Source organism: Poecilia formosa, unplaced genomic scaffold (genome assembly GCF_000485575.1).
Source record: "Poecilia formosa unplaced genomic scaffold, Poecilia_formosa-5.1.2 Scaffold45, whole genome shotgun sequence".
NCBI classification, from domain to species: Eukaryota; Metazoa; Chordata; class Actinopteri; order Cyprinodontiformes; family Poeciliidae; genus Poecilia; species Poecilia formosa.
Window position 1 is genome coordinate 144554 of NW_006799984.1, and position 25300 is coordinate 169853.

The 25300-nt window shown below is 37.4% G+C and overlaps 1 protein-coding gene and 1 pseudogene across 1 annotated transcript; both read right to left on the bottom strand.

Annotated features, from left to right (window-relative positions):
- Window positions 1–141: 141 nt before the first annotated feature.
- LOC107836233 (tripartite motif-containing protein 16-like) lies at window positions 142–22378 on the bottom strand (annotated as a pseudogene).
- Window positions 4848–12613, bottom strand: LOC103138024 (tripartite motif-containing protein 16-like). The gene is made up of 2 exons (XM_016671503.1): window positions 12401–12613; window positions 4848–7686 (listed from the first exon to the last, which is right to left on the bottom strand). The coding sequence occupies exons 1-2, from the start codon at window positions 12467–12469 to the stop codon at window positions 5782–5784; spliced, it is 1974 nt and encodes a 657-aa protein (XP_016526989.1). The 5' UTR covers window positions 12470–12613; the 3' UTR covers window positions 4848–5781.
- Window positions 22379–25300: the final 2922 nt, after the last annotated feature.

Sequence of the window (25300 nt, forward strand, 5' to 3'; positions counted from 1 at the left end):
GTATAAATTCTTTTTACATCAATTATAATCATAAACATGTCAACAAGGATCCCTCACTGGTTTGCTGATTTTCACAGCAGCACCATTTACAGAGGATAAAAAAAGGTCTCAAAAAATAAAGTCTATACATAAAACAAGTTATGCAGTTCAAATTTGTTTATTGGATTTATCAAACAGACAGAAGTAATGTATAAATGACTGAATCAACAGCCTTCATATCAACGTCTTAATATACTTCTCATATTTCTATCACATTGTATTTATGACAAGACAAGTTTTAGATGGGCTGAAGTATGAGCAAAAAATGTCTTAAAGATGCAGATATCAGACATTATCAATCAACAAATTCATACAAATATGACATGAAGACAAAACAATATCCTAGAGAACAGACACTAAGATAACTTTATACACAAGGATATCTTGTTGAGGCACAAACACAAAAAAATAAGATATTTCTGCCCAAAGAAGAAAAAACTTCCAAAAAAATAGATTGAGAAATATCAAACAAAAACAAAAAACAATTGTGGAATGAAAAACAGCATGATCACCTGTCTTCATAAATACACACACATATGAAAACATTAAAGAATGAAAGAAATTAAACTCTAGTCCAGATACCTGAAGTCACATAACTCAGGAATGTACTGAGAGAAAAGACACTATTTAAGTTTACAGAACTCTGCAGAGTCTTGAGTGTTTACAAGTCGAATCCCAACATGCAGCAGCTGAGTGAATCTGGTCTGGACTCTGTGGATCAGAGTCATGGATTCAGAGACATTATACAAGGACAGAATACCTGCTCTGTGGTCCAGGTACACTCCGACTCCGGAGGAAACATAACTTGAGAGTTTGGTCCATATGTTGTTGTGACAAAGCTTAGCATGGTAAAAATCAATTGCCCAAGATTTGTCATCATATCCAAAAGTACATCCATCCCCTCTTCCCTCTCTGCTGATATTATTGTATGTGACTGCTACCTGAGGGTCACCTTTCCACTCCACCTCCCAGTAACAACGTCAAGTCAGACTCTCTCTACTCAGAACCTGACAGTGATCAGTGAATCTGTCTGGATGACTACGATAAATCTTATGTTGATCCAATCTTGTCACCTTCCTGTTTCCCTCTGACAGAACCAGCATTGTGTGAGCTGTATTTAGATTCAATGTGATTTCACATGAATATCTTAAGAACCCAGCCCTTGTCGTTGGTTCTGGTCCTGATTCTGGTCCTGACAGTAGAACATCCACCTCAGTGATTTTCAGTGAGATGTTTGTCCATGAGTCTCTCAGGACGTCCTGTAGTTCATCTATGAGCTCTGACACAGCTGCTGTCACGTCCTCAAAGTGTCTCAGAGGACGGATGTTGATGCTGGATGAGTGTGTCGACTCACTGAGTGCTGGCAGTGAGGGGTAGTTGAGGAGAAACTGGTTGTGATCCTCTGTGTGTGAGAGCTGCTCCAGCTCAGCGTCTTTCCTCTTCAGCTCAGTGATCTCCTGCTCCAGCTTCTCCTGAACATCTTTGACTCGACTCACTTCAGTTTCCTGCTGGGATCTGATCTGCTGCTTCACATCAGAGCTTCTTTTCTGGAGGAGACGGATCAGCTCAGTGAAGATCTTCTCACTGTCCTCCACTGTTTTATCAGCAGAGTGATTGATGGCCTCCACCTCCTGCTGAAGCAGCTTCACATCTTTCTCTCTGTCCTGGATTCTCTGCTGGATGTTTCCTCGTCTCTCCTCCAGCTCTCTCTGCCTCTCAGTCCTTTCTGTTGCAGCTGACACTGTGTCGTGACCTTGATGTTCATCCACAGAGCAGAGATAACAGATACATTTCTTATCCTTGCGGCAGAAGATGTCGATCACCTTACCATGCGTAGAGCAAATGTTCTCCTGGAGGTTCTTGGACGGCTCCACCAGCTTGTGTTTCTTTAAAGGAGCCACTTCATAATGAGGCTGAAGGTGTTTCTCACAGTAAGAGGCCAGACAGACTAAACAGGACTTGATGGCTTTCAGTTTCCTCCCAGTACAGAAATCACAGGCCACATCTTCAGGTCCAGCATAGCGGTGATCAGCAGGAGCAGCTTGGAGTCCAGTCTTCTTCAGCTGCTCCACTAAAGCTGCTAACATGGTGTTTTTCTCCAGATCAGGCCTTTGTGTGAAGGTTTTCCCACACTGAGGACAGTGGTAGCTTTTCTTCTCCTCACCTTCATCCCAGAAGCTTTTAATACAGTTCATACAGTAGCTGTGTCCACAGGGAATAGTGACCGGATCCGTCAGTAGATCCAATCAGGTTTCAGATCAGAAAGGCAGCAGCCAATCAGCGTTCACCTTCAGCACCCATTGGCTCCACCCAGTTTCAAGTTTCAGATCAGGAAGGGAGAAAAGAAACCTGGTAATAAAGAGGAGCTGCTGGTTTTAAATGCGGGAAGAAAAATAAGGATTTTCAGGGACTGATTCCAGGAAGAGGACTGGTTTGAGATTAAAACAATAAACAATTTTATTCTGTTCAGTTCAGTTCAGAAAACACCGGGTCAGGTAAAAAGTCTTAAATAAAAACAACAAACAAAAATTGTTTCAATGGTTTGCAATTTCAATAAAAACGCATGAATTAGATATATTTTTAGAGATTTGTAGATATTAACTTGCAATCAATAAATCTGACAGAAAGATGGTTTTATCCTCCCCACAGTCAGCATTTCAAGGGATGTGAATAATAAAAATCGACTGACTGATGGTAAGTAATCCTGATAGTTCATGTGAGGAATCTAAAATATAAAACAGTATTAAAACAATAAAAGACCTGAAATATTTCAGTTTGTGTGCAATGAATCTAAAATATATGACAGTTTAATTTTTTATCATTACATTTGGAAAATAATGAACTTTATCACAATATGCAAATTTTTTGAGAAGGACCTGTACTTGTACTTCGTTACTTCCCACCACTGCAACAAACATGTGGAAGAAGGAGCTTTGGTCAGACCAGAACAAAATTAAACTTTTTAGCCAAAATGGAAAAGTTAAAGTTTATCTACATAGAACATTAACAGCAACATCAGCTGAGTAAAATGTTTCAATGTTTCACAATCACAAATAGATAAATGATAAAAGAAAAACTGAAATCAAATATAAAATTGGCAGAAAATACCAAAAAATAATATGAATAAAAACCGAGAGAGAACCAACATTGCACATCACTCTGACCACATCATCACCACTGTCAAATATGGTGGTGGCAGCATCATGATTCTCTTCAGCAGGGAAGATGGTCAGAGTTAAAGGGACGATGGATGGAGCCAAGTTCAGGGCGATGTTGGAAGAAAACCTGTTGAGTCTAAAGACTTGAGACAGGGGCAGAGCTCCAGCTTTCAGCAGGATAATCACCTTAAACACAAAGCCAGAGCTACAATAAAAACATATTCATCTGTTAGAATGGTCTAGTCAAAGTCCAAACCTAAACCCAACCGAGAATCTGTGGCAACATCTGAATACAGCTGCTTGAGCTCAGTCAGATTAAAACAATGGACAAAAATTTCAGTCACTATGCAAACCCTAAAAGTTATTAGTAAAAAATGTTTCCAAGTGTGAATCATTTTTGTTGTGCTTAACAATTGTGTACATTGTGTTTTTCTTTCTCATTAAATTCTAATGAAATATTTTTATTGTTGTGGTTGTAATGTGAGAAAATATGGAAAAGTTCAGAATATGAACACTTTTGCAAGCCATATGATGTCATGCGTATGACGTCAGGTAAACGTGACTGCAGATAAAACAACTTCAACTCTTCTGGAAAGTATCTTTAAAATGTGTTTTTATTAAATGTTTTAACCATTCTATCAGTCAGACACTGATGTTGGACAGGAAAACATGGCGCACAGTCTCTGCTGTATTTCATCCCAAAGCTGTTGTACCAAGCTGAAATCTGGACTTTTTGTAACCTGATCAAGTTCCTCCTCATTAAACTCCTGACCTGGTCAGACGTGTTGGAACAGAACTGGGCCGAATCTAAACTCTTCCCAGAACACTGGGAGTATAACATTATCCATAGAAAAATACACAACAACATAATTTATCTGATCTTTGAACAGATACGAACACTTCTAACATTATAAAAGACAGCTATAAAGTTTATTTTCTGAACTTTGCACAGTTTCACAGTTTTTTTCATGAATGTTTAAACCAAGTGAGAAGCTATTATCACCTGAAATGATCTGAATTAAATCCAGCAACTTATATGAGATGCCTTGACCTTTGTCTGCCTCCCACAAATTTAAATGGAAGTAACTGTTGCAGATGTTATAATGTAACAAAATGTGTTTAAAGAAGAAAACTGATAAATTTAAACACAAGGAACAAGAAGCTTCAGTCAAATCTTGGTTCAAACTTTTGCAACCACAGAGCTAAACAGTGAAGAAACATGACAGCTTTATTCTGAAGTTCCTCCTTTTAAAAGCATAAAATCCACAATAAAACAATATCTGTTCTCTCATGCAACAGGACTCAAAATGAGTTCAACCAGGATCAAAGAACTGCTTTCCCTTTTTTAACCTGGGGAATAATTTATAATTTTATTAAAGTCAATAAAATCTCCTTCAGAAACTGTCAGCAGTTTGAATTCTATGAAACTGAAATTTATTGTCCAGGTTCACTGATTGTTTTTAGTTAAACCTCACATAAACTGAGGATGTTCAGAGTTTGTAGAGCTAGAAAACAACATGGTGGAGGTTTTTAAAATGGCCGCCATGAAGCAGGAAAATCTGTCAGAATAAACTGAGATGAAGAGATTATTGAAGGAGGCGATGATATTAGAACACATTCAATTCATAAATCACAAACCTACAGATCAGATTTTTCTCCACAACTTCTATGTTCACACTTTATTTTTGGTTCACATATATGCAAATTGCGACATCAACATGGTATTACATGGAGAATTGTATCTAAAGAACAGAACAAAGCTGTTATTAGAGATTATATGTTACAAAATGATTAATTTTACAGAAACTGCTCTATTGGTTTAAAACTAAACAGTCAACTTATGATTTAAGTAACAAGAATACAAGTTCATAAAAATACCGTCATTGCCTCAGTTTCTGAGTTCACAGAAAAAAATCCAGTGAAAAAGAATTAAATATTTTATTAACATTGATTATTTAATTCACAATAATTACTTAAACCCTCTCCCAAACCAGTTTTAAAATATTAAGGAAAATGTAATTTTGAACTGAATCATAGCTTTAAATAAGATGTTGACAAACAAGCTCAGTAAATGCATATTTCTAGGTGACAATAAAAGAAACAAACACCAGAGGCCAATCACATCCATCATGCATAAAAGTCTACATATCATTTCCCTGCAGGTATCAGGTTTTCCTTTCTCTCACATTAAAACTCAGAGAACTTTCTGACCTATTTGAGTTGCCAGACGTATCTAGGACTCATCGGCCTGCTTTTATGGAGAGAAGACATGAGGTTATAATATAGAGTTCAAATACACTATATACAACTTACAAGTTTAGTTGAGCCTCTTTCCTATACAATGCTCTGATCACTAATCTGTTTTACATAAAAACTAGACTGAGAGGCCAACCTGGAGGCTTTAGTGCTTAGTAATTCTAACATCAACACTCTAGTAAACCGGATAATAGAGGAACATTTTTAAAAAATACAACTAATTCAAACTTTGAAAGTAATATATCAAACTATGCACATTTCTTCTCTGAGCTGCTGCACAGTAGAATGTCGTTTCCCTGCAGCTATCAGGCTCTTCTTTCTCTCACATTTAAAACTCAGGAAACGTTTCCATCGATATTATAGGGCGAGTCGGTCTCGAATACTCAGAGTCAGAGTCAGACTCAACCGTTTGTGCTTGAGCAGGCGTCGGCTGAGTGAGTGTGGCCTGGACTCTGTTGAGGCGAGTTGTGGTGTTATAAAAACTGTCCTGTCTGAGTTGACTGAACTCAGCTGAGTCTCCAGTTTCATACAGTCGTATCCCAGCCAGCAGCGGCTGAGTGAATCTGGTCTGGACTCTGTGGAGGAGAGTCCTGGTTCCAGAGACGCTGAAACGGTTATTAGGGCGGAGAGTCGTGGATTCAGAGACGCTGTAGAAGGACAGAACACCTGCTCCATAATCCAGGAACACTCCTATCTTAGATGAACGAGGAGCCGAGATCAGAGTCAGAGTTTTGTTGTGTCTGAATACATACATGAGTTTGCAGCACTCCAGAGCCCAGGAGGTTTCATTTAGCCCAAATGTGCATTCATTTATTCTGGCTTTTCTGCTGATATCTTTGTAAGCAACAGCCACTGTGAATCTACCAGAGCTCTGCACCTCCCAGTAAGAACATCGACTCAGAGAGTCTTTACTCAACACTTGGAAGCTTCCATCAAACCGTTCAGAGTCGTCTTTAAATTGTTCTGTGTCCTTCTTTACTGCTCTGTTTCTTGTGACAGACAAATATCTGTTTGCTGTGTTTGAGTCCAGTGTTAGCTCCTGGGAATATTTCAAAAGTTCATCTCTGTCCTTGACTGTGGGACTTAATGATGCTTCTGTCAGGGAAATCTCCATCCATCTGTTGGCCACAGTTTCCTGAACCATACTTTCAGCTTCTGAGACAGCTGCTTTTACATCATTGAGACTTGATATTTGGTGAAAATCAGAAATTATTCTGTACGTAGAATAATTAGAAACTCTGTTTTGATGCATTTTAATGAAGGATTCTGGGATGTAATTTTTCAGAAACTGGATGTTGTCCTCTGTAACCAAGAGCTGCTTCAGTTCAGTGTCTTTCCTCTTCAGCTCAGTAATTTCCTGCTCCAACCTCTTCTGTTCATGTATATAACATCTTATGTCAGCTTCCTGCTTTGATTTAATGTGATTCTTCACATCAGAACTTTTTCTCTGGATCAGATGAATCAGATCAATAAAGATTTTCTCACATGCTTCAACTGATTTATCAGCAGAGCGATTTATGAACAGAACTTTCTCCTTTTGCTCTTTGACTTTCTTCTCTCTGTCCTGGATTCTCTGCTGGATGTTTCCTCGTCTCTCCTCCAGCTCTCTCTGCCTCTCAGTCCTTTCTGCTGCAGCTGACACTGTGTTGTGGCCTTTATGTTCATCCACAGAGCAGAGATAACAGATAAACTTCTGATCAGTGCGGCAGAACATCTTCATCACCTCATCATGCTTAGAGCAGATGTTCTCCTGGAGGTTCTTGGACGGCTCCACCAGCTTGTGTTTCTTTAAAGGAGCCACTTCATAATGAGGCTGAAGGTGTTTCTCACAGTAAGAGGCCAGACAGAATAAACAGGACTTGATGGCTTTCAGTTTTCTCCCAGTGCAGAAATCACAGGCCACATCTTCAGATTCAGCATAGCGGTGATCAGCAGCAGCAGCTTGGAGTCCGGTCTTCTTCAGCTGCTCCACTAAACCTGCTAATGTGATGCTCTTCTTTAGTGCAGGCCTTTGTGTGAATGTCTCTCTGCAGTGTGGGCAGCTGTAGATTCTTTTCTGATCCTCTTTATCCCAGTAACCTTTAATACAGTTCATACAGTAGCTGTGTCCACAGGGAATCGTCACCGGATCCTTCAGTAGATCCAGGCAGATCGAACAGGAGATAGCTTCTCGGTCCAGGTGATTCTGCTCCATTGCTGCTCTGAAGCACACTGGCTGCTTGAGTTTCATTTCCTGAAAACCAAAACTAGTTTCAGCTCTCATGTACTAATCATGTGTCAGTGCAGAGAGGCTACAGCCAATCAGCTTTCACCTTCATTAGATGTTGACTCCACCTAACTTCAAAGTCTCCAAGTCTGAAGGGGAGGGGACAGAGAGGAGCTGCTCTATTTAATTGCAGGGGCCTGTTTCACTAAAGTTTAACAGAATAACACAAGTTCATAAAAATATCATCATTGCCTCAGTTTCCCTGAGGCAATGATGGTTTCTCGTTTCATTTTTACCCAGGAAGCACATTGGCTAAACCGTGAGTGAAACAGTCACTGGGACTGACTACTATATATTCCATTGAGGGACAGTAACTAACATTACATACACCTTTCTGAACAGGTGAGGGCAGACTTTCTCTGTCTAATCAGACATTAAAGCGACTTGAAACTATTCCTCCCTCCCTGGCACCTCCAGACCCAGGCCCCATCCGGCCCGGGCCTGGGGGCAGCCGCTCCCCCAGTCCTCCCTATAGCCCTGCACCTGCTACGGCTTCATGGGTTGTTGTCCATTTGGTCATGCATCAGAGGAGAATATTTATCTTCAGTGGCCAAAATAAAATGAACATTGACCAACATATTTGATGTGTATTGACGATGGCACTCATCAAAATATAATGTTTGTTACTGGTTTTCTCAATTGTAGATTATGTTTTTTTATGACTTTATATTTTTGTGATTTTATGAACTGCATTGTTGCTGAAATGTGCTACACAAATAAACTTGATTGTCTGAAATGGAACCAGCAAGACAAATATCTGACATCTGGGAATACTTTGAGATGATCCTCACAGTAAAATTCTCCTTAGATAACAATAATTAACCCTCCACTTCCCAATTTCTCACCTTCTGCAAAGTTCCACTATTATTTGTAGTCTGATTAGCAAAGATATATCAGTCTTGCACAGCAGAAACAGATTTAATGCTGTTGCACAGCTACAATTCAACATGTAGCCAAATATAAGGGATCAGAGCCAATTAGAAATCCAAGAAAAAGCAAATGCCCCAACAGGCACTGCACTACCAAAACACTAAAACATCAAATGTCTTTACTGTCAAATCCGTCTATGACATAAAATAAAACCCAACACAACCACTGACATTCAACATAAACCAGGATTATATTGACTACAAATCCTTTTAATAATTAAAACATATGACAATTAAATATGGTTTCATTGATTCTCCTGTTACTAAACATGAGTTTTAGTAATTTTTGGTAGTATGAAACTGTTACAGTTTCACCCCTTGACCTTCTTGATGCAAGATAACAGCAACGGCACCACCATGCAGCATTAAATCCAAATTTTAACACAACAAACGTTGTTAAAATTCACAGTGAGCTGCATAAGTTTTCAGAACCCTTGTCACATTACAGCCACAAATTATAGTTCTTGTTGTTGTGGTGCAGGGAGAATCAACAAAGTATGATATAATTATGTACAGAAAGGAAAATAAATTATAGTTTTCAATTTGTACTACAAATAAAACTGGTAACACTTTATTTGAAGGGGGTTGAATAAGACTGACATGATACTTTCACAAACATGACATAACACCTGTCATGAACATGAATAAGCCTTCATGAATATTTATGACTGTTGTCATAAAGTGTCATTCGGTTTATGACACTTATGACACTTTTAATACCATTAAGAGAGGAGAGTAGGAATAATGTAGACTGCAGGAATGTCTTGAGGACATTCAAATTTCAACAGAATCAAGAGCTTCTTGTCAAATTTGTTTTTCCCTTTTAATGGAAACAACCTCCATAAATTCCTAAATCTAATTTTATGAATGAACCTCAACAAAAAGTGTTTTCTTTTTTATTTTTAGATCTGGATTATGAAATGATAAAGAGATATTTTTAGATATTGTTTCTGATAACTACTTATAAGGAACAGTTTTTCTATATTCATTATTTATCAAATTTTAAAGGTCAGTATCAGCATTCATAGACGAGCAAATGTGTCTGAATGTTTCTCTCTTGTGTCTTTTTCCATATATTCCTATTTTCATTTTAATGTCATACTCTACCTCCTTAAGTGACCAGCCAGAGGAATCAAAGGAATATTCCCAAATGAGGCAAACTTGTTTTACCTTTCCTAAAACAGAACGTAATCTAAGTTTTACACACATTTTGAATTTGAGAGGAAATAATACCTTAAGCTCCTACACTTTACTACAAGATGGTTACACCCATATTTAACCTGAAATAAATATGTTTACAGAGTAGAGTTGTGAGGTATGAAGTCAGGAAAATGAGGAAATGTGGCAGATGAACATAGAGAAACATATTTTAATGTATGTTTCTCTGCAGATTAATAAGTTATGTCTTAGTTTTACAAATGTTTCTTGTCTAAAGAAGGGGACCAGTAACCAACCATGTTGTTTGTTTCTAGAGACAGTTTCAGTTTGTCAGAAACAAAAGTAGTTCAGGATTAGGTGCGCAAATCACACCTTATACTTGATTACTTCAAGCTGGTGTCCATTTCTTACATCAGACATTGATCACATGAGAGACAGAGATAAATGGAGGACATGAGTCAGCACAGAGAAAACTCATTTATCTCACAGGAACAGTTTGGTGTCAAGACAACATTCTGAAAAATAAAAAACACTCGTCTTAATCATTAACTAATATGACTTGGATTTGAAAAACTACATAAAAAACTAGCTAGGAGAGTCAAACCACACAATGAGCTGAAAAACAACTAAAAGTGTCTAAGGTGTGATGGCTGATCAGTCAGGTATTTATAATAGCTTTTAGTAACTGTTTGAGTAGATAATGTGGCTTCTTGAGATGCTTAGAGTGGAGCTGCTGGTGTCACACAACACAGTTCATTGAGTGTGTCATGTAGGTGAGTATTTTATAAAATAATGTACAGAACCACACCTACCTGTGCTGCACCGCTCAGTGGAAACAGGGCATAATATCCTAAAAAAGACGACAACAATTTTCCCAAAAACTTTCTCAACACTCTTCTGGTGATTCCCATCATTGATACTAAGAGACCTGTACTAGCATGTAAAAGAAAATGTGCAAAATATATTTCATGAAGACAAATAATTAGAAAAAAAAATCATCAAAGTTGTATCTAACTGAAAAAATGCATGTGAGGAACAGTTGTAAGGAGAATACAGGTGAAGAATGATGGTCAATAAACAACTGCATAAGGAAGGCTCCGCAGAGGAGGTGAAGAAACTGACAGGCTTTTAACCACGATAAAGATGGATAAATGACATTACAAATGAAGAGAATATAGAGCAGCTGAGAAAAATCTCAAGATAGCAACTGAAACAGGACGAACATTAAGGGAACTTATCCAGAACACAAAAGGATTAAGCTGGACCAAGTCCTAAAAAATCAACACAATAATAATCCAAACAAACACACAAAGAGCCAAAGACAAGAAGAACTAAGAAACTCAACACTGAAATTAGTATGGAACACCCTTAACGACAATAATCAACAAAATCAAGTAGCACCCAAAACCCCACGACTGATCATAACAGAGATACTCAAAAATAAAAGCAGGCTTTTTTAAAATAACTGTTTTTGTGCTATGAATTTTAAATTTGTGACTAAATCAACCATATTTGTGATATTTAATTTTTATTTAAATAATAATTTCTTTTTTATATGTTGGAACTGTACTGATGACCAAGTTTCAATGTAAATATCCACTCAGTAACAACCAATTGTTCTGAAAAACTTTCTTTGGCTTTTTTAGACTTTTGGCTTGTATTTATGTCTCCATGTGGACTGTATGCTCACCAAACCAATATGATTCTTTTTCTGTGAAAGTCAGACAGTATTTTCTTATATTTTAATCTTGTTAGTATATAAATTCAGCTGTCCTTCAAATTCAGTTTTTACACTCATCACCTGAGTCTCCCCTCTGTGGGACATTAATGCTGTTTCTATTCTATTCTTCTATCACAATGTTGGAAAAAACAAACGTCCAACCCAAGTGATGTGATTTTTCTGAGAAAGATTGAAAAATTATCTGATAGACTTTAAAGGCCATTACTTGCACTGCAGGATCTACCTGATCCTGCAAAAACAATTCTATCAGATCAGGTCATTTCATACTGCCCGAAAAAGTAGAATACCTAGACTTTCTTGGTCTGAAATTGAGTAATCCTATTTAAGGGACCTTGTGCTCTATCACATCTTGGTTACTTTAACCTACATGTTTGAAGGGAAGATAACATAGTGTCAAGTTCTTTCTGGTTTGATTAACTATGTGATCCTCACTTGAAAAGGATCGTTTCCACTGTGAACTTTCAACTTGATCCCACTCAGAGAGACTTTAATTTTGTTGACTCATCTTTATTTTTTACATGATGGCCCACATAGCTCATCTCAATAGGTGAAAAACCTCAAAAAGAAACAGAAAGACATCCATTACATTCTGACATTAATAAAGTAAATAACAGTTTTTTTTTTTTTTTTTTTTAGTTAATTCAACAGCACTACATAAATTAGCATTTCTTTTTTATCAAAATTTGTTAAATACCCTCACCGACATTCCCTTTTCTTTCTACTTTAACCAATAAACACCAAGTGTATTTCCTTTTTCTTTTCAATCCACTAACTTGACCTCAATAAGACTAAACAGTACAACACCAATAATACAACAAACAATTCAGCAGTGAGCAGCAGCATTGAGCCTTACCGGCTGTCTTTCACAGCTTGTTGAAACTTTTACACAGTTCTGAGTCAAATGCTTCAGCACTGTTTGCATCGCATGCTCTCAAACCAGGACTGACAGGTCAGCCACACTAAAGTAGGTGCACTCTGATTGCTAGGAGATTGAAGATTGAGTCCACCTGGTTCTCCTCACTAACAGGCAGAGGGGAGCTGCAGAAAGGTGCAGGGGAGTGACAGAAGGAAGTGGTTTCCTAGCAGTTCACCGGAACACATAGTGATAAGAGTATGATGAGCAGGATGTTTTAACTTTTTATACCCTCTAGGTGCAGCACTGTACATATAACCTTTGTCTTACAATGGGTTAAACATTTACTGTGTAAAAGTTCCTGATTCCATAGGTCATAAAAAATATTGTGTTCAGGTTTGGTTTTGTTGAAACTGGTTCTACAAAAAGACAATTTGACAGGTAATATATTTGTCTGTAAAGACATGTTAGTACAGTTAGATCTGACTACCTCAGTGAATTAAAAACAATGTTCAAATTATGATTTCATTCATGGAGAGAAACAAAGTTATTCAAACCAACCCGGTTCTGTGAGAAAAAATAATTAACCTCTAAACCAAAAGCTTGTTATGCTATCCTTGGCAGCAATAACTGCTATCAGCTGTTTGCTATATGCACAACCCGAAAAACATGCCTGATAGGAAAACTGTTCCTTGGAATTGTCCGTCAGGGTGTTTGTGCTTGGTTGTTTCCATGGGTTTCTCTTGGTTATTCTTAGATTAACTGGCAACATGAGCAATTAATCTCCCGACCTCTCATTGGGTGAGAGGAAGGAAGATTGTACCTCTCACCCAATAACTGCTGGAAATAGGCATCAGACCCTGCAGGGATAAGCAAGTCCAGACAATAGATGGCTGGATGAGTTGCAGTGGTTTCACTTCCTAAAAATGAAGTTAGTTTAAGTTTCACTCATTTTTTTTTAATTTGTGAAGAAATAATGAAAACTTCACTTCATACATTTAACTGCAGGCTGGTTACAGCCATCTTCAACCTGCTGCACAGAAGAGGGAGGGAATAAATATGTTTACAGAGTAGAGTTGTTATGTAGGAAGTCATAAAAAAGAGCAGGCATGTGCAGGGGGACGAAGTAGAGGGGATTGAGCTCCTGCCCCTTTTATCCTCGATGCCCCAAATCCCCTTTTTTGAATTTTTGAATTTCAATTTCAATTATTTTTTTTTTTTACATTTCTTTATGTGTGCATCAGGAGGCCTTCTTGTGTCCCTCAACAGTATTATTTAGCCAACAATAACAATATCAGCAGAATAAATCAGTCTGGCTGCCCTCAGTCTAAAAATGACTGAACTGATTGTCAGTTCCTCTGCCTCCATGTTGTTAAGACACCAGACCCATCGGTGGGTTGGATCTGCACCCTCCAACAGATTATGGGCAAGAATGTATTTTTTTCCAACATACACTTGTTTGTGAATAAAACCATGGGTCTAATGTTGAAGATAGTAAAATAGTTTTTATTTATTTTTGTAATTATCCTCGTAATTGCTGGAAAAAACCTCCTGCAACTGTCACTGTGACACATCTCAAGGTCCTGGTACCGCCTGCTCACTGTTCGTTCACACCTTAAAATTACTACCGGGTGGGTTTACAAGGTTGCTGACGGGTTATGGGCTGGAGAACCTCAACTGTGTTGAGAAAATAAATTTAAAATAAGCTCGTTTTAAAACTTAACATGTCTTGATTCAAATGCCCTAATTGTGGTTTTGAAATTAGTGATGTATTCTGGCCTATTGACCTTTATGTTACCTGTAGTTACAGCGGATGGTTTGCTAGGATCGTTTGAACTGCCTTTTGTCTGTGGGAAAACAATACAGTGGAAGTTCTAGCTTTTCACACTCATCTGTGAAAAGCCGTAAACACGGCAGGGGTGTCTGGCTTCAGATAGAGGGTCAGAGATAGCTCCTGGTTGGATGAGCAAAGATACGCCTTATTTGAATAAATTAAAGAAAAGAAGATTAAACTTTCTACACAGAGTAACAAATCAGATTTGCTCTTGCAACTTCTCCAAAGACGTCTTTGCATTTTTTTCTTTCCTTCTTTTCCAAGTCTGTCAGGTAAATGAATGTCTGTCTCCGTTGTTCTGCAGTTTCTGGTGTAAGTTTGTGCATTGTCTTATATTGGATTAAACTCTGTAATTCTGTGACGTCAACACGCATTGTTGTTTTCCTTGTGGCCACACGTGGCTCGCCGAGAGGACCTGGGATCCAGAGGAAGAGAGAGCCAAACTTTTTCCAAAGTTAACCAATTTAGAAATTTTCTTCCTTAACACCTGCTACAGAAAGATTTGGTCCATATTACATAAATATACTGCACCAACAATTTGGACCGTAGCATAAAGTCAAACATGCCACAATTAAATAAATCAAGATGTCCCAAAAACAGGGGCGGACTGGAATAACTGGGGATTCCCCGGTGGGCCGCTCTGTTAGTGGGCCTGTGGACCGTCCACGCAGCTCCATGCCAAAGCAGGTCGCAGGCAGCACCCTCTTGTTCTGCGTCGCCGTGATGCCTCAAACTACATCATATCAATGCCTTTTCTACCTACCTTCTGCCTTTTCAGTCAGGCAGATTTTAGCAGTGGCTGCAGAATGAACCTGTAAACACATTAACCAGCATAACAGGCCGCCTGCTGAATGAAGAGAACTAATCGGAAAAAACTCACCCCATGAAGCCCAAGGTAACATAGAGCCTTAGGCAGAATCTGGTTTAGGGTCCCCCTTCAGCATCACCAAGTGTTTAAATATAGATTTAGTAAAGTCTGTGAAAGGGAGTCCAGGTTAATTGGTAATCAATCACTGATTACTGGTTATTATTTGAACTAACTAGCTGTGATGTATGTGTGAACAAACTGAGCTCAAACTCAAAGATTACAGATAGCACCATATTGTAGCCATGGCAACACAACTATCAAACCATCCTGATGATTCTATGCACTCTTACAAAGTAAGCTTCCTAATTATATCGTAAATGTACTATTTAATTTTTTTATTGCTGCTGAAAGCATGAAATAAATTTAATAGCATTGTCATTTAAAACAAATTCTAGATCTCTCAGAAGTGCTAGCATCGAAAAATTATGTAGCGTTAACCCCTCTGAGCTGTGTCGATCTTTAAAGCAGCCTAGCTGCTATGGAGGTAAACAGTCAGATATTATTAGAGTTTATTTAGTAAAATAACAGTAAATAAACCCAGTGACTTTCTCTCCATTAGTCTGAGTCTACAGTCTTAAATCAACACAGGCCTCAACAGCAACTTTATACCTATCAGGGAAAATATGAACTAAATTTGCTTTGCATTGTCCCCACATGATGAGAAGGACAAAATATGATCCAATTAAATATTAGATTCAATATGGATTGTTGCTATGTTACTGTACGATGTCTTAAGATTTTGCTATATGTGCCCCTTTTTAACTTTGGCCCCAGGCCCTAGAAATGTCTCTGCCCAGCCCTAAAAAAGAGGAAGTGTTGTGCAGGTAAACTATATGAATATAAATATTTAAACTGTATAAAATATGTTTCTCTCTCTGGTGGCACAGGGGCGAGGCATGACCCACATATTGAGGCGTTATTCCTCATTCCAGTGGTCGCAGGTTCAATTCCCGGCCTGGCGACATCTGCTGCATATCTTCCCCTTATTACCCTGTTTCCTGTCAAACTACATTAAAATAAAGGCCACTAGAGCCAAACCTGTTTCTCTGCAGACTTGAATTTTGTCTAAATAAGTTCTCACTTCTTCCTACCCCATTTTGAGCATGATATGTTAACTGAAACAAAAAAATCTGTATTTTCTCTTCTTTCTTATGCACTTCTTGTTACTGTGCACTATTTTATTTTATATTTGTATCATGTTCGAATAAAATTTCATTTCATTTCATTTCATAAATTTTCCAAATATTTTTCGTCTAAAGAAAATGTGGTCCCACAATCCCAACTTCATGAAAGCAATAAATGTAAAAGGTTTGATTCTAGAGACACTTTCAGTTCATCAGAAACGAAACTAGTTTTTTTTTTCCAGGAATGGAAATCACACCCATTTCTCATGTTTGACGTTGATCACATGAAAGATAAGCAGATAAACATGGCAAGAGTCAGAAAAAAGAAGAAGCACTGAGGAAGTAATCTAGGCAAATATAAACATATTAAAACTTTATACAAGTATGTTTCTCTGCAGACGTGTGAATTTTGTCTAAATGTTTAAAATATTTCTTGTGTAAAGAAAATGTGGTCCCACAATCCTCTTCATGAAAGCAATAAATGTACAAGGTTTGTTTCTAGAGACACTTTCAGTTCCTCAGAAATGAAACTAGTTTTTGCCCAGGTGTGCAGGTTACCTGATAGTGGAACATTTGTGGCAACGCCCTTTTCCCGTGTTTGACTTCGATTGCATGAAACGAGACAAACACATGATGAACTAAGAGACTGATCTTCCTCATGGAAACAGGACATGATGTCAAGGGAACATTTTGAAACTGAACATGAAACATGATCTGCGTTTGAGTACAAATCTAATAAAAAACAGCTAACAGGATCAAACCACACAATGAGCTGAAAATCCCAAACATTAGAGAACATGTTCATTTTATAATGGCTAAACAATCAGATGTTTCAGTTTGCTCTTGAATAAATAAACAAATGTAGATTAAAGAGACTCTAAAAGGCCAACATGTTCTCAGAAAGAACACAAAGGATCATCATTGGAGTTTCCCAATTGCTTCAAACATCATGGTCTTATGTTAATTTATGACTTTAATAATATAAATAATCTCAAATATTTCTGACACATAGGTGTCATAAGTGTTTCTTCTTGAGTTATTCTTGCATGTCCTTTTTTAGTTTTTCAAACTAAGGAAGGAAAAGCTTAGTCTGATTTAATGTCAGATAATAATAAAAAATGTAACTGTGTTTAGAAACTGGACCAAAGAACAGAGAATATAATAAATGTCTGATGATGCAGATGGTGATATTATGGTTTTACACTAAAGGAACAATGTAGAAGTTACTGACACCTAGTGGTAAAATGGGAGATTGCAGTCATCTCAAACTTAGCCCAATAACTTTAAATAACAATAACTCACTATTATTTGTTTATTTCCACTCTTTCTCTCTGATCTCTTTCAGCATTTTTTCTAGGTGCTTAAATAATACACCTTCTGTTTTATTAATGGCTTATAAACTTCATAACTTTGTTATTGACTGCTTTATCAACATTTATAAAAAATACAAGTAATCCAAACTTTGAAAGCAATATATCAAACTATGCACATTTCTTCTCTGAGCTGCTGCACAGTAGAATACCGTTCTCCTGCACATATCAGGCTCTTCTTTCTCTCACATTAAAACTTAGGAAACTTTCTGACCCGTCTGAGTTGCCTGAACTCAGCAGAGTCTCCAGTTTCATACAGTCGTATCCCAGCCAGCAGCGGCTGAGTGAATCTGGTCTGGACTCTGTGGAGGAGAGTCATGGATTCAGAGACGCTGAAACGGTTATTAGGGCGGAGAGTCGTGGATTCAGAGACGCTGTAGAAGGACAGAATACCTGCTCCATAATCCAGGAACACTCTTATTGTAGATGAACAAGGAGCCGAGATCAGAGTCAGAGTTTTGTTATGTCTGAATACATACATGAGTTTGCAGCACTCCAGAGCCCAGGAGGTTTCATTTTTTGGTTTAACCTAAACCAAAAAATAAAAAGCAAGCTCTTACTAAGGATTTTTATCAAATGTTTTCAGTAGTTTCCATAGATGTGGGAAATTAAAAGTTACTAAATGTCTGTTTTGACTTCTCTTGATGAAATGGAAAACTAAGAAATTACAAGAAATGTATCTGTTCCAAAAACACTGATGTTAGCTAGAGCTAGAATATGTCTTATTTTCTGGGCTGAGTGCAGATCCTCTGTGTAAATGTGATTACTAACTATATAAGCCAAATATATTGATGAGGATTCTGTTTCCCAGTATTTTTGATGCCACTGTGTGATGTTGTTACAAAACACCAACGTAAATGCACCAAACACAACCAAGACTGATTTGGAGTAAAAAAGAAAGAAAAAAAAACAACCAACCAATCAACCAACCAACCAACCAAACAAAACTAAATAATATCCAGCGATATATGCGACAGACTGACCTATCCAGGGTGACCCCGGCTCTCATCCAGAATGTTGGCTATAGATAGGCACCAGCAACCCTCCCGACCCCACTAGGGTCAAGGGATGGATGGATGGATGGATGGATGGACCTAAGATCCAGGCAGTTTAGAGGTTTGCATGCTCGTCTTGAAGTCTTGGTTATTTGCTCTGTCAGCCACTAAGTGATGCTGTAACCCTGTGGTGTTACACTCATCTTCATGGGCACTGATCACATTCTGACTAATTTTGACTTTCATATTGAGAAGAGGGTTGTTTTTTGGTTATTGGTTGTCAATCAATGACTTTGGAGTCAATCATGTTCTGAATTCTCCAAACTTTGAGTCGGCCATTTTGGGACGCGTCCAATTGAACCAGCTGCTATAGCTAGCATATAGCTACTGAAGCAGCTGGTTCATCTAGACCAGGGTCTCCAACCTGTGGCTCTTAAAAACTTAAGCCAGGAACAAATTGATAAATATCTTAAAATATAAAGATGATAAATAATGCTAGCTTTAGTAGTGTTGGGATATTTTGATTGATTCATTTGATTGCAAAATATGCCATTTTTAAATCAAATTTTAACTTTCCATCACAGAAAAATGCACTCATTCACTTTTATGGAAAAGTTTGATGATTTTTAGTTCAAAACCTATAAACAAACAAATAGGTATTCCTGTAGAAGACATTATCAAAAAACTATTTTCAAGGTATTACCCTACCACTGAGATTACCCCTTTGATGTGAAGATTATATCATTTGCTATAAGGCCGAGGACAATAACAGAGTTGTGTCTGGAATTGAACCAGCAACCCACCGATTGTAGGACAAACTGCTACCACAGTCACCATTGTCATTTGAGAAAAGGGAATGAGCCACAGATTCTGTCATACAGGGCAGAGATGAACTGTTTGCTGCGCCATTTTCTTCTAGTTACACCTACTGTGCCAGTTTCACTTCCTGAAAACAGAAACTAGTTTGAGCTTTGATCTATGAAGTGCAGGAGGTAATCGGCATTCACCTTCAGCAGCTGCTGGTTCCAGCCAGATTGAAGTTTCAGATCTGAAGGGGAAAAAAGCAAGGAATTCAAACCAATCATTTAGACAGATACAAGATTAATCACAAATGTTCCAATTTGATCCTAGTTATTAAACAATGCAGTCGAAGTTCAGTTGATTTTTCCACTTAAGGTAAAAATCAGAGCTATTTGCTAAGCCATTAAGTTGTTAACTTTTAAGAAATCTGTCATACAGGGGATGCATGTGGCAACAGTGACCAGAAAAACTCTCTTTTTAACAGGTCAAAACCTCCAGCAAAAACCAAGTCAGTGTGAGCGACCATCAGAAAGGGGCGGAGCTAAAGGGGCGGCATCATCTACCTCTGGAACCTGACTGGCCATTTCAACCCAAGGTCAATGAAAGGTCAATACAGCTCCAGGCTTGCTAGAACAATGCATTTTTAAAATAGAAAAGAATATCAACATCCTTTAGTTTTTTTTTTCCAGAGAACATGGAGAAGTTTAAAGCAAGTTTAAGTCAAAAGACAAAATTTCTGACTTGCATTTAGAAAAACTCAATGTTCATCTGACTTCTCTTTCTCAGCAGACAAACAGATCTGCTGAAACTTCAGCATCCATATTCACATTTCTCTGCTTCTCTTTTCAACTCTCTCTGCCCTCATTTATGTCAACACTACAAAAACACAAAACATTATCAAGTAATTTTGGTCTAGTTTCTAGTGCAAATATCTTAACACACTTGAAATAAGACACAATTAACTTAACTTTTTAGCAAGAAACATGAGCTTGTTTTATTTCAATAATTCCTTGATATTTATGACAAAGTACCAGTTCCATTGGCAGATTATTTCTCTTATAGCAATAGAATAATGTCTTATGACTTGAGTGAAATAATCTGCCAATGGAACTAAAACTTTTTCATCAATATTAAGGAATTATTGATATAACAGAAGCTCCCACATGTTGCTGAAAAGTTACTGGTAAGTTAGTTTTGTTTTATTTCTAGTGTACAAAGACATTTATACTAGAAACTAGACCAAAAATACTTGGTAAGATTTTCTGTTTTTGCAGTGAAAGCAGAACAACACATGTATAGGTGCATCCATAATTTTCACTAACTGTCTGGGGCAACACCTGCTTAAATCAGGAAATACTTTGTTGAGGAAATAAACTTGTTCTGCTCTGGTTATCATTAAACAGAGTGGGAAGGTACATTATTGGGCCTTTTCATTTTATTTTGGGACTTTGATTTATAAAGCAGTAAAAAATATGTTGCTTAGGGCTAAAAAGAGTATTTAATCAAAACCATAGCAGTTAAGCTAATACATAAAACAAATTGCTAATATTTTACAATGTTAATAATATTACTGTATCTTCTTGTTGCAGCCTTCTGTAAAAAAGATATGGAGCTGAATCCCGACCTACAGGGGGCTGCATGTGGTCAAATGTAGCTTCATAATTTATTAAAAGTTTAATAAATTGTGTTTATTAAACATAATTTACATTGAAATAATTGTGGACTTGAGCTGATTTCATGTCTTGTTGACTTTTAGGAGAAACTCCAAAATGTTCATGATGCTTCACAATTCATCTCTGTTGGTGATGGGATGCTGCCCCCTACAGGGCAGCTGTGTTGTTTTGCATCTAACGTCTCTGTTTCCCAACCTGTCGTCTCCTTCAGAAATCTATGTTGTTTATAGTGGAACCAACACTGAACATGGAGGGCTGGGAGATGCTAATTTATACTTGTATAAATACTGGAAATTATGAAATATTAAATCAATTAATTGCTTTATTTTTGTCAGTCAAAAAATAAATGACCCACTACATTAAAAATTTCATTTAAATTAGTTATTTTAATGATTTTACTCAAAGATACACATAAAAGTTAAACTTTAAGTGTGAATAGAATCAGTAATATTTGAGACATTTCTTCAGTCTCTTCAGGCTGACGATTAAAGCAGGAGGAAAGATGAACAATATTTTAAAAGCAGTTGTCTGATGATGAAATATGTTTATTTAGCCTCAACAAAAACCTAAAAACCTTTCACTACACAAAGTGTTTAAATGTGAAAATGGAAACAGCGACTCATATATTGTGAGGGGAATAGGAACCTGCACTGGTTGGATTATTCAGTGTTAGTCATATGAAAATAGTCCTATAATATGAATACATCTTATCCACCTGCAGAGATAACATGCCCCCAGAGGCCAATAATACNCATCCACAGAACAGAGATAACAGATACACTTCTTATCCTTGCGGCAGAACATCTTCATCACCTCATCATGCTTAGAGCAGATGTTCTCCTGGAGGTTCTTGGATGGCTCCACCAGCTTGTGTTTCTTTAAAGGAGCCACTTCATAATGAGGCTGAAGGTGTTTCTCACAGTAAGAGGCCAGACAGAATAAACAGGACTTGATGGCTTTCAGTTTTTGTCCAGTGCAGAAATCACAGGCCACATATCCAGATCCAGCAGAGCAGAGATCAGCAGGAGCAGCTTGGAGTCCAGTCTTCTTCAGCTGCTCCACTAAAGCTGCTAACGTGGTGTTTTTCTCCAGGTCAGGCCTTTGTGTGAAAGTTTTCCCACACTGAGGACAGTGATAGTTATTTTTCTGTGCACCTTCATCCCAGAAGCTTTTAATACAGTTCATACAGTAGCTGTGTCCACAGGAAGTCGTCACCGGATCCGTCAGTAGATCCAAACAGATCGAACAGGAAAATGTTTCTCTGTCCAGCTGAACTGCTTGCTGCGCCATTTTTCCTCTCAGTAACAACCGCTGTGTGAGTTTCACTTCCTGAGAACAGAAATTAATTTGAGCTCTGATCTACCAATCAGGTTTCAGTGCAGAGAGGCAGCAGCCAATCAGCTTTCACCTTCAGCATCTATTGGCTCCACCCAGTTTCAAGTTTCAGATCAGGAAGGGAGAAAACAAGGAAACCTGGGAATAAAGAGGAGCTGCTGGTTTTAAATGCAGGAAGAAAAATAAGGATTTTCAGGGACTGATTCCAGGAAGAGGACTGGTTTGAGTTTAAAACTCTGAGTCGGTAAAACAGTAAACAATTTTATTCAGTTCAGTTCAGTGTATCCATAATTTATTTAACATCAAGATCTGGTAAGAAATTTTAAACAGAAACTCAGATGGTGCGAAAGAACAAACAGAAATGGTTTAAATGCTTTGCAATTTGAATTAAAAAAATCCGAATGTGATTTTCTCGAGATTTGTAGACATTAACTTGCAATTAATAAATCAATAAATCTGGCAGAAAGATCCTTTCCACATCAGCCAGTATTTCAAGGAATGTGAAAATAAACATATTAAAGACAATCCTGCTGCAAGGATCAGCCAGGATCCTGGGAGACAAAATAAATCACAAATAAAGTCAATAATTAACATGTTTGAACAAAAAAACACATTCATTGTTTCATTTTTTTGTTCATGCGAAAAATCCTGATTAAAAAAGAACCTAATTTGAAAAGCAGTGGAAAAGTTTAAAGCAGGCGTAGGTCATAAAATGATTTCCCAATATTTGAACATCTTTCTGTTCAGTCCATCCTTCAGAAATGGAAAGAGTCTAGGCACAACTCTAAACCCACCAAGAAAAGGCCTAGTCAAAGTCCACCTAAACTTCCAGTCTTAACAAGGAGAGCTCTGATCAGAGAAGGAGCCAGAAGCCTATAGAGACTCTGGACCAAAAGATCCACAGTTCAGGTGGGAATCTGTCAGACCAACTATCAGCCATCACTGCATTAATGTCTTTATAAGAGAGGCAAGAGGAAAATCAGTCCAGTTTGCAGTTTGCCATGTTGGTCACAGCAAACATTTGGAAGAAGGAACTTTGGTCAGACAAGAACAAAATTAAACTTTTTGGCCAAAATGGAAAAGTTAAAGTTTATCTATATAGAACATTAACAGCAACCTCAGCTGAGTAAAATGTTTCACAACAATCACAAGTAGATAAATGATAAAACAAAAACTTAAATCAATTATTAAATTGGCAGAAAATACCAAAAAATAATAAGAATAAAAACCAAGAGAGAACTAACATTGCACATCACTCTGACCACATCATCACCACTGTCAAATATGGTGGTGGCAGCATCATGCTTCTCTTCAGCAGGGAAGATGGTCAGAGTTAAAGGGACGATGGATGGAGCCAAGTTCAGGGCGATGTTGGAAGAAAATCTGTTGAATCTAAAGACTTGAGACAGGGGCAGAGCTCTGGCTTCCAGCAGGATAATCACCTTAAACACAAAGCCAGAGCTACAATAAAAACATATTCATCTGTTAGAATGGTCTAGTCAAAGTCCAAACCTAAACCCAACCGAGAATCTGTGGCAACATCTGAATACAGCTGCTTGAGCTCAGTCAGATTAAAACAATGGACACAAATTTCAGTCACTATGCAAACCCTAAAAGTTATTAGTAAAAAATGTTTCCAAGTGTGAATCATTTTTGTTGTGCTTAACAGTTGTGTACATTTTGTGTTTTTCTTTCACATTAAATTCCAATTAAATATTTTTATGGTTGTGGTTGTAAATTGAGAAAATATGGAAAAGTTCAGAATATGAAAACTTTTGCAAGCTACTGTGTATGACGTCAGGTAAACATGCAACTGCAGGTAAAACAACTTCAACTCTTCTGGAAAGTATTTTTTGAAGTGTGTTTTTATGAAATGTTTTAACCATTCTATCAGAAGTGCATCTGTGAGGTCAGACACTGATGTTGGACCGGAAAACATGGCGTACAGTCTCTGCTGCATCTCATCCCAAAGCTGTTCTACCAAGCAGTCTGGACTCTGTACAAACCAATCAAGTTCCTCCTCATAAACTCCTGACCTGATCAGATGTGTTGGAACAGAACTGGGCCGAATCTAAACTCTTCCCAGAACACTGGGAAATAAACCTAATTTATTTGAAATTTGAACAGTTAATTCTAACAGTATAAAACACAGCTGTGTAAGGTTCAGAAAACCTTGCACAGTTTCATAACTTTTTCATAATTGTCTGACCAAAGAGAGAGACTTTTATCACCTGAAATGATATGAATTGAATCAAGCAACTTACATGAAATTCCTTGGCCTTTGTCTTCATCCCTTAAATTTAAATATAAGAAACTGATGCAGATGTTAAAATGTAACTAAATGAGATTAAAGAAGAAAACATAAATTATGAAACATGAGGAACAAGAAGCTTCAGTCAAATCTGGATTCAAACTTTACAACCAGTAAGATGAACAGTGAAGAAACATGACAGCTTTATTCTGAACATAAAATTCACAATAATAAAAAAAATCTGTCTCATGCATGTCAGGACTCAACAAAATGAGTTCAAACATGAAAGGATGAAAGCACCACTTTCATGTTATTAAATTTAATAAAATCTTCTGCAGAAACTGTCAGCAGGTTAAATTCCCATGAAGCTAAGATTTATTGTCCAGGTTCACTGATTGTTTTTAGTAAAACCTCAGAGTCTGAGGATGTTCAGAGTTTGCAGAGCTAGAAAACAACATGGTGTAGATTTTTAAAATGGCCGCCACCAAATGGCAGGAAAATCTGTCAGAATAAACTGAGATGAAGAGATTATTGAAGGAGTTGCTGATATTAGAATAGATTAAACTCATAAATAAAAGATTTATTATTCACACTTTATTTTGGTTCACCTATGATGGAAATGTTGATACTTTTTAGTTTTTATGTACTG

Excerpts from the sequence above, each read along its gene's own strand:
- LOC103138024 (XM_016671503.1), bottom strand. The coding sequence starts at position 12,469 with ATGCAAACAGTGCTGAAGCATTTGACTCAGAACTGTGTAAAAGTTTCA. Across the intron at positions 7,687-12,400 it reads CAAGCTGTGAAAGACAGCCG|GAAATGAAACTCAAGCAGCC; the intron begins GTAAGGCTCAAT and ends TTTGGTTTTCAG.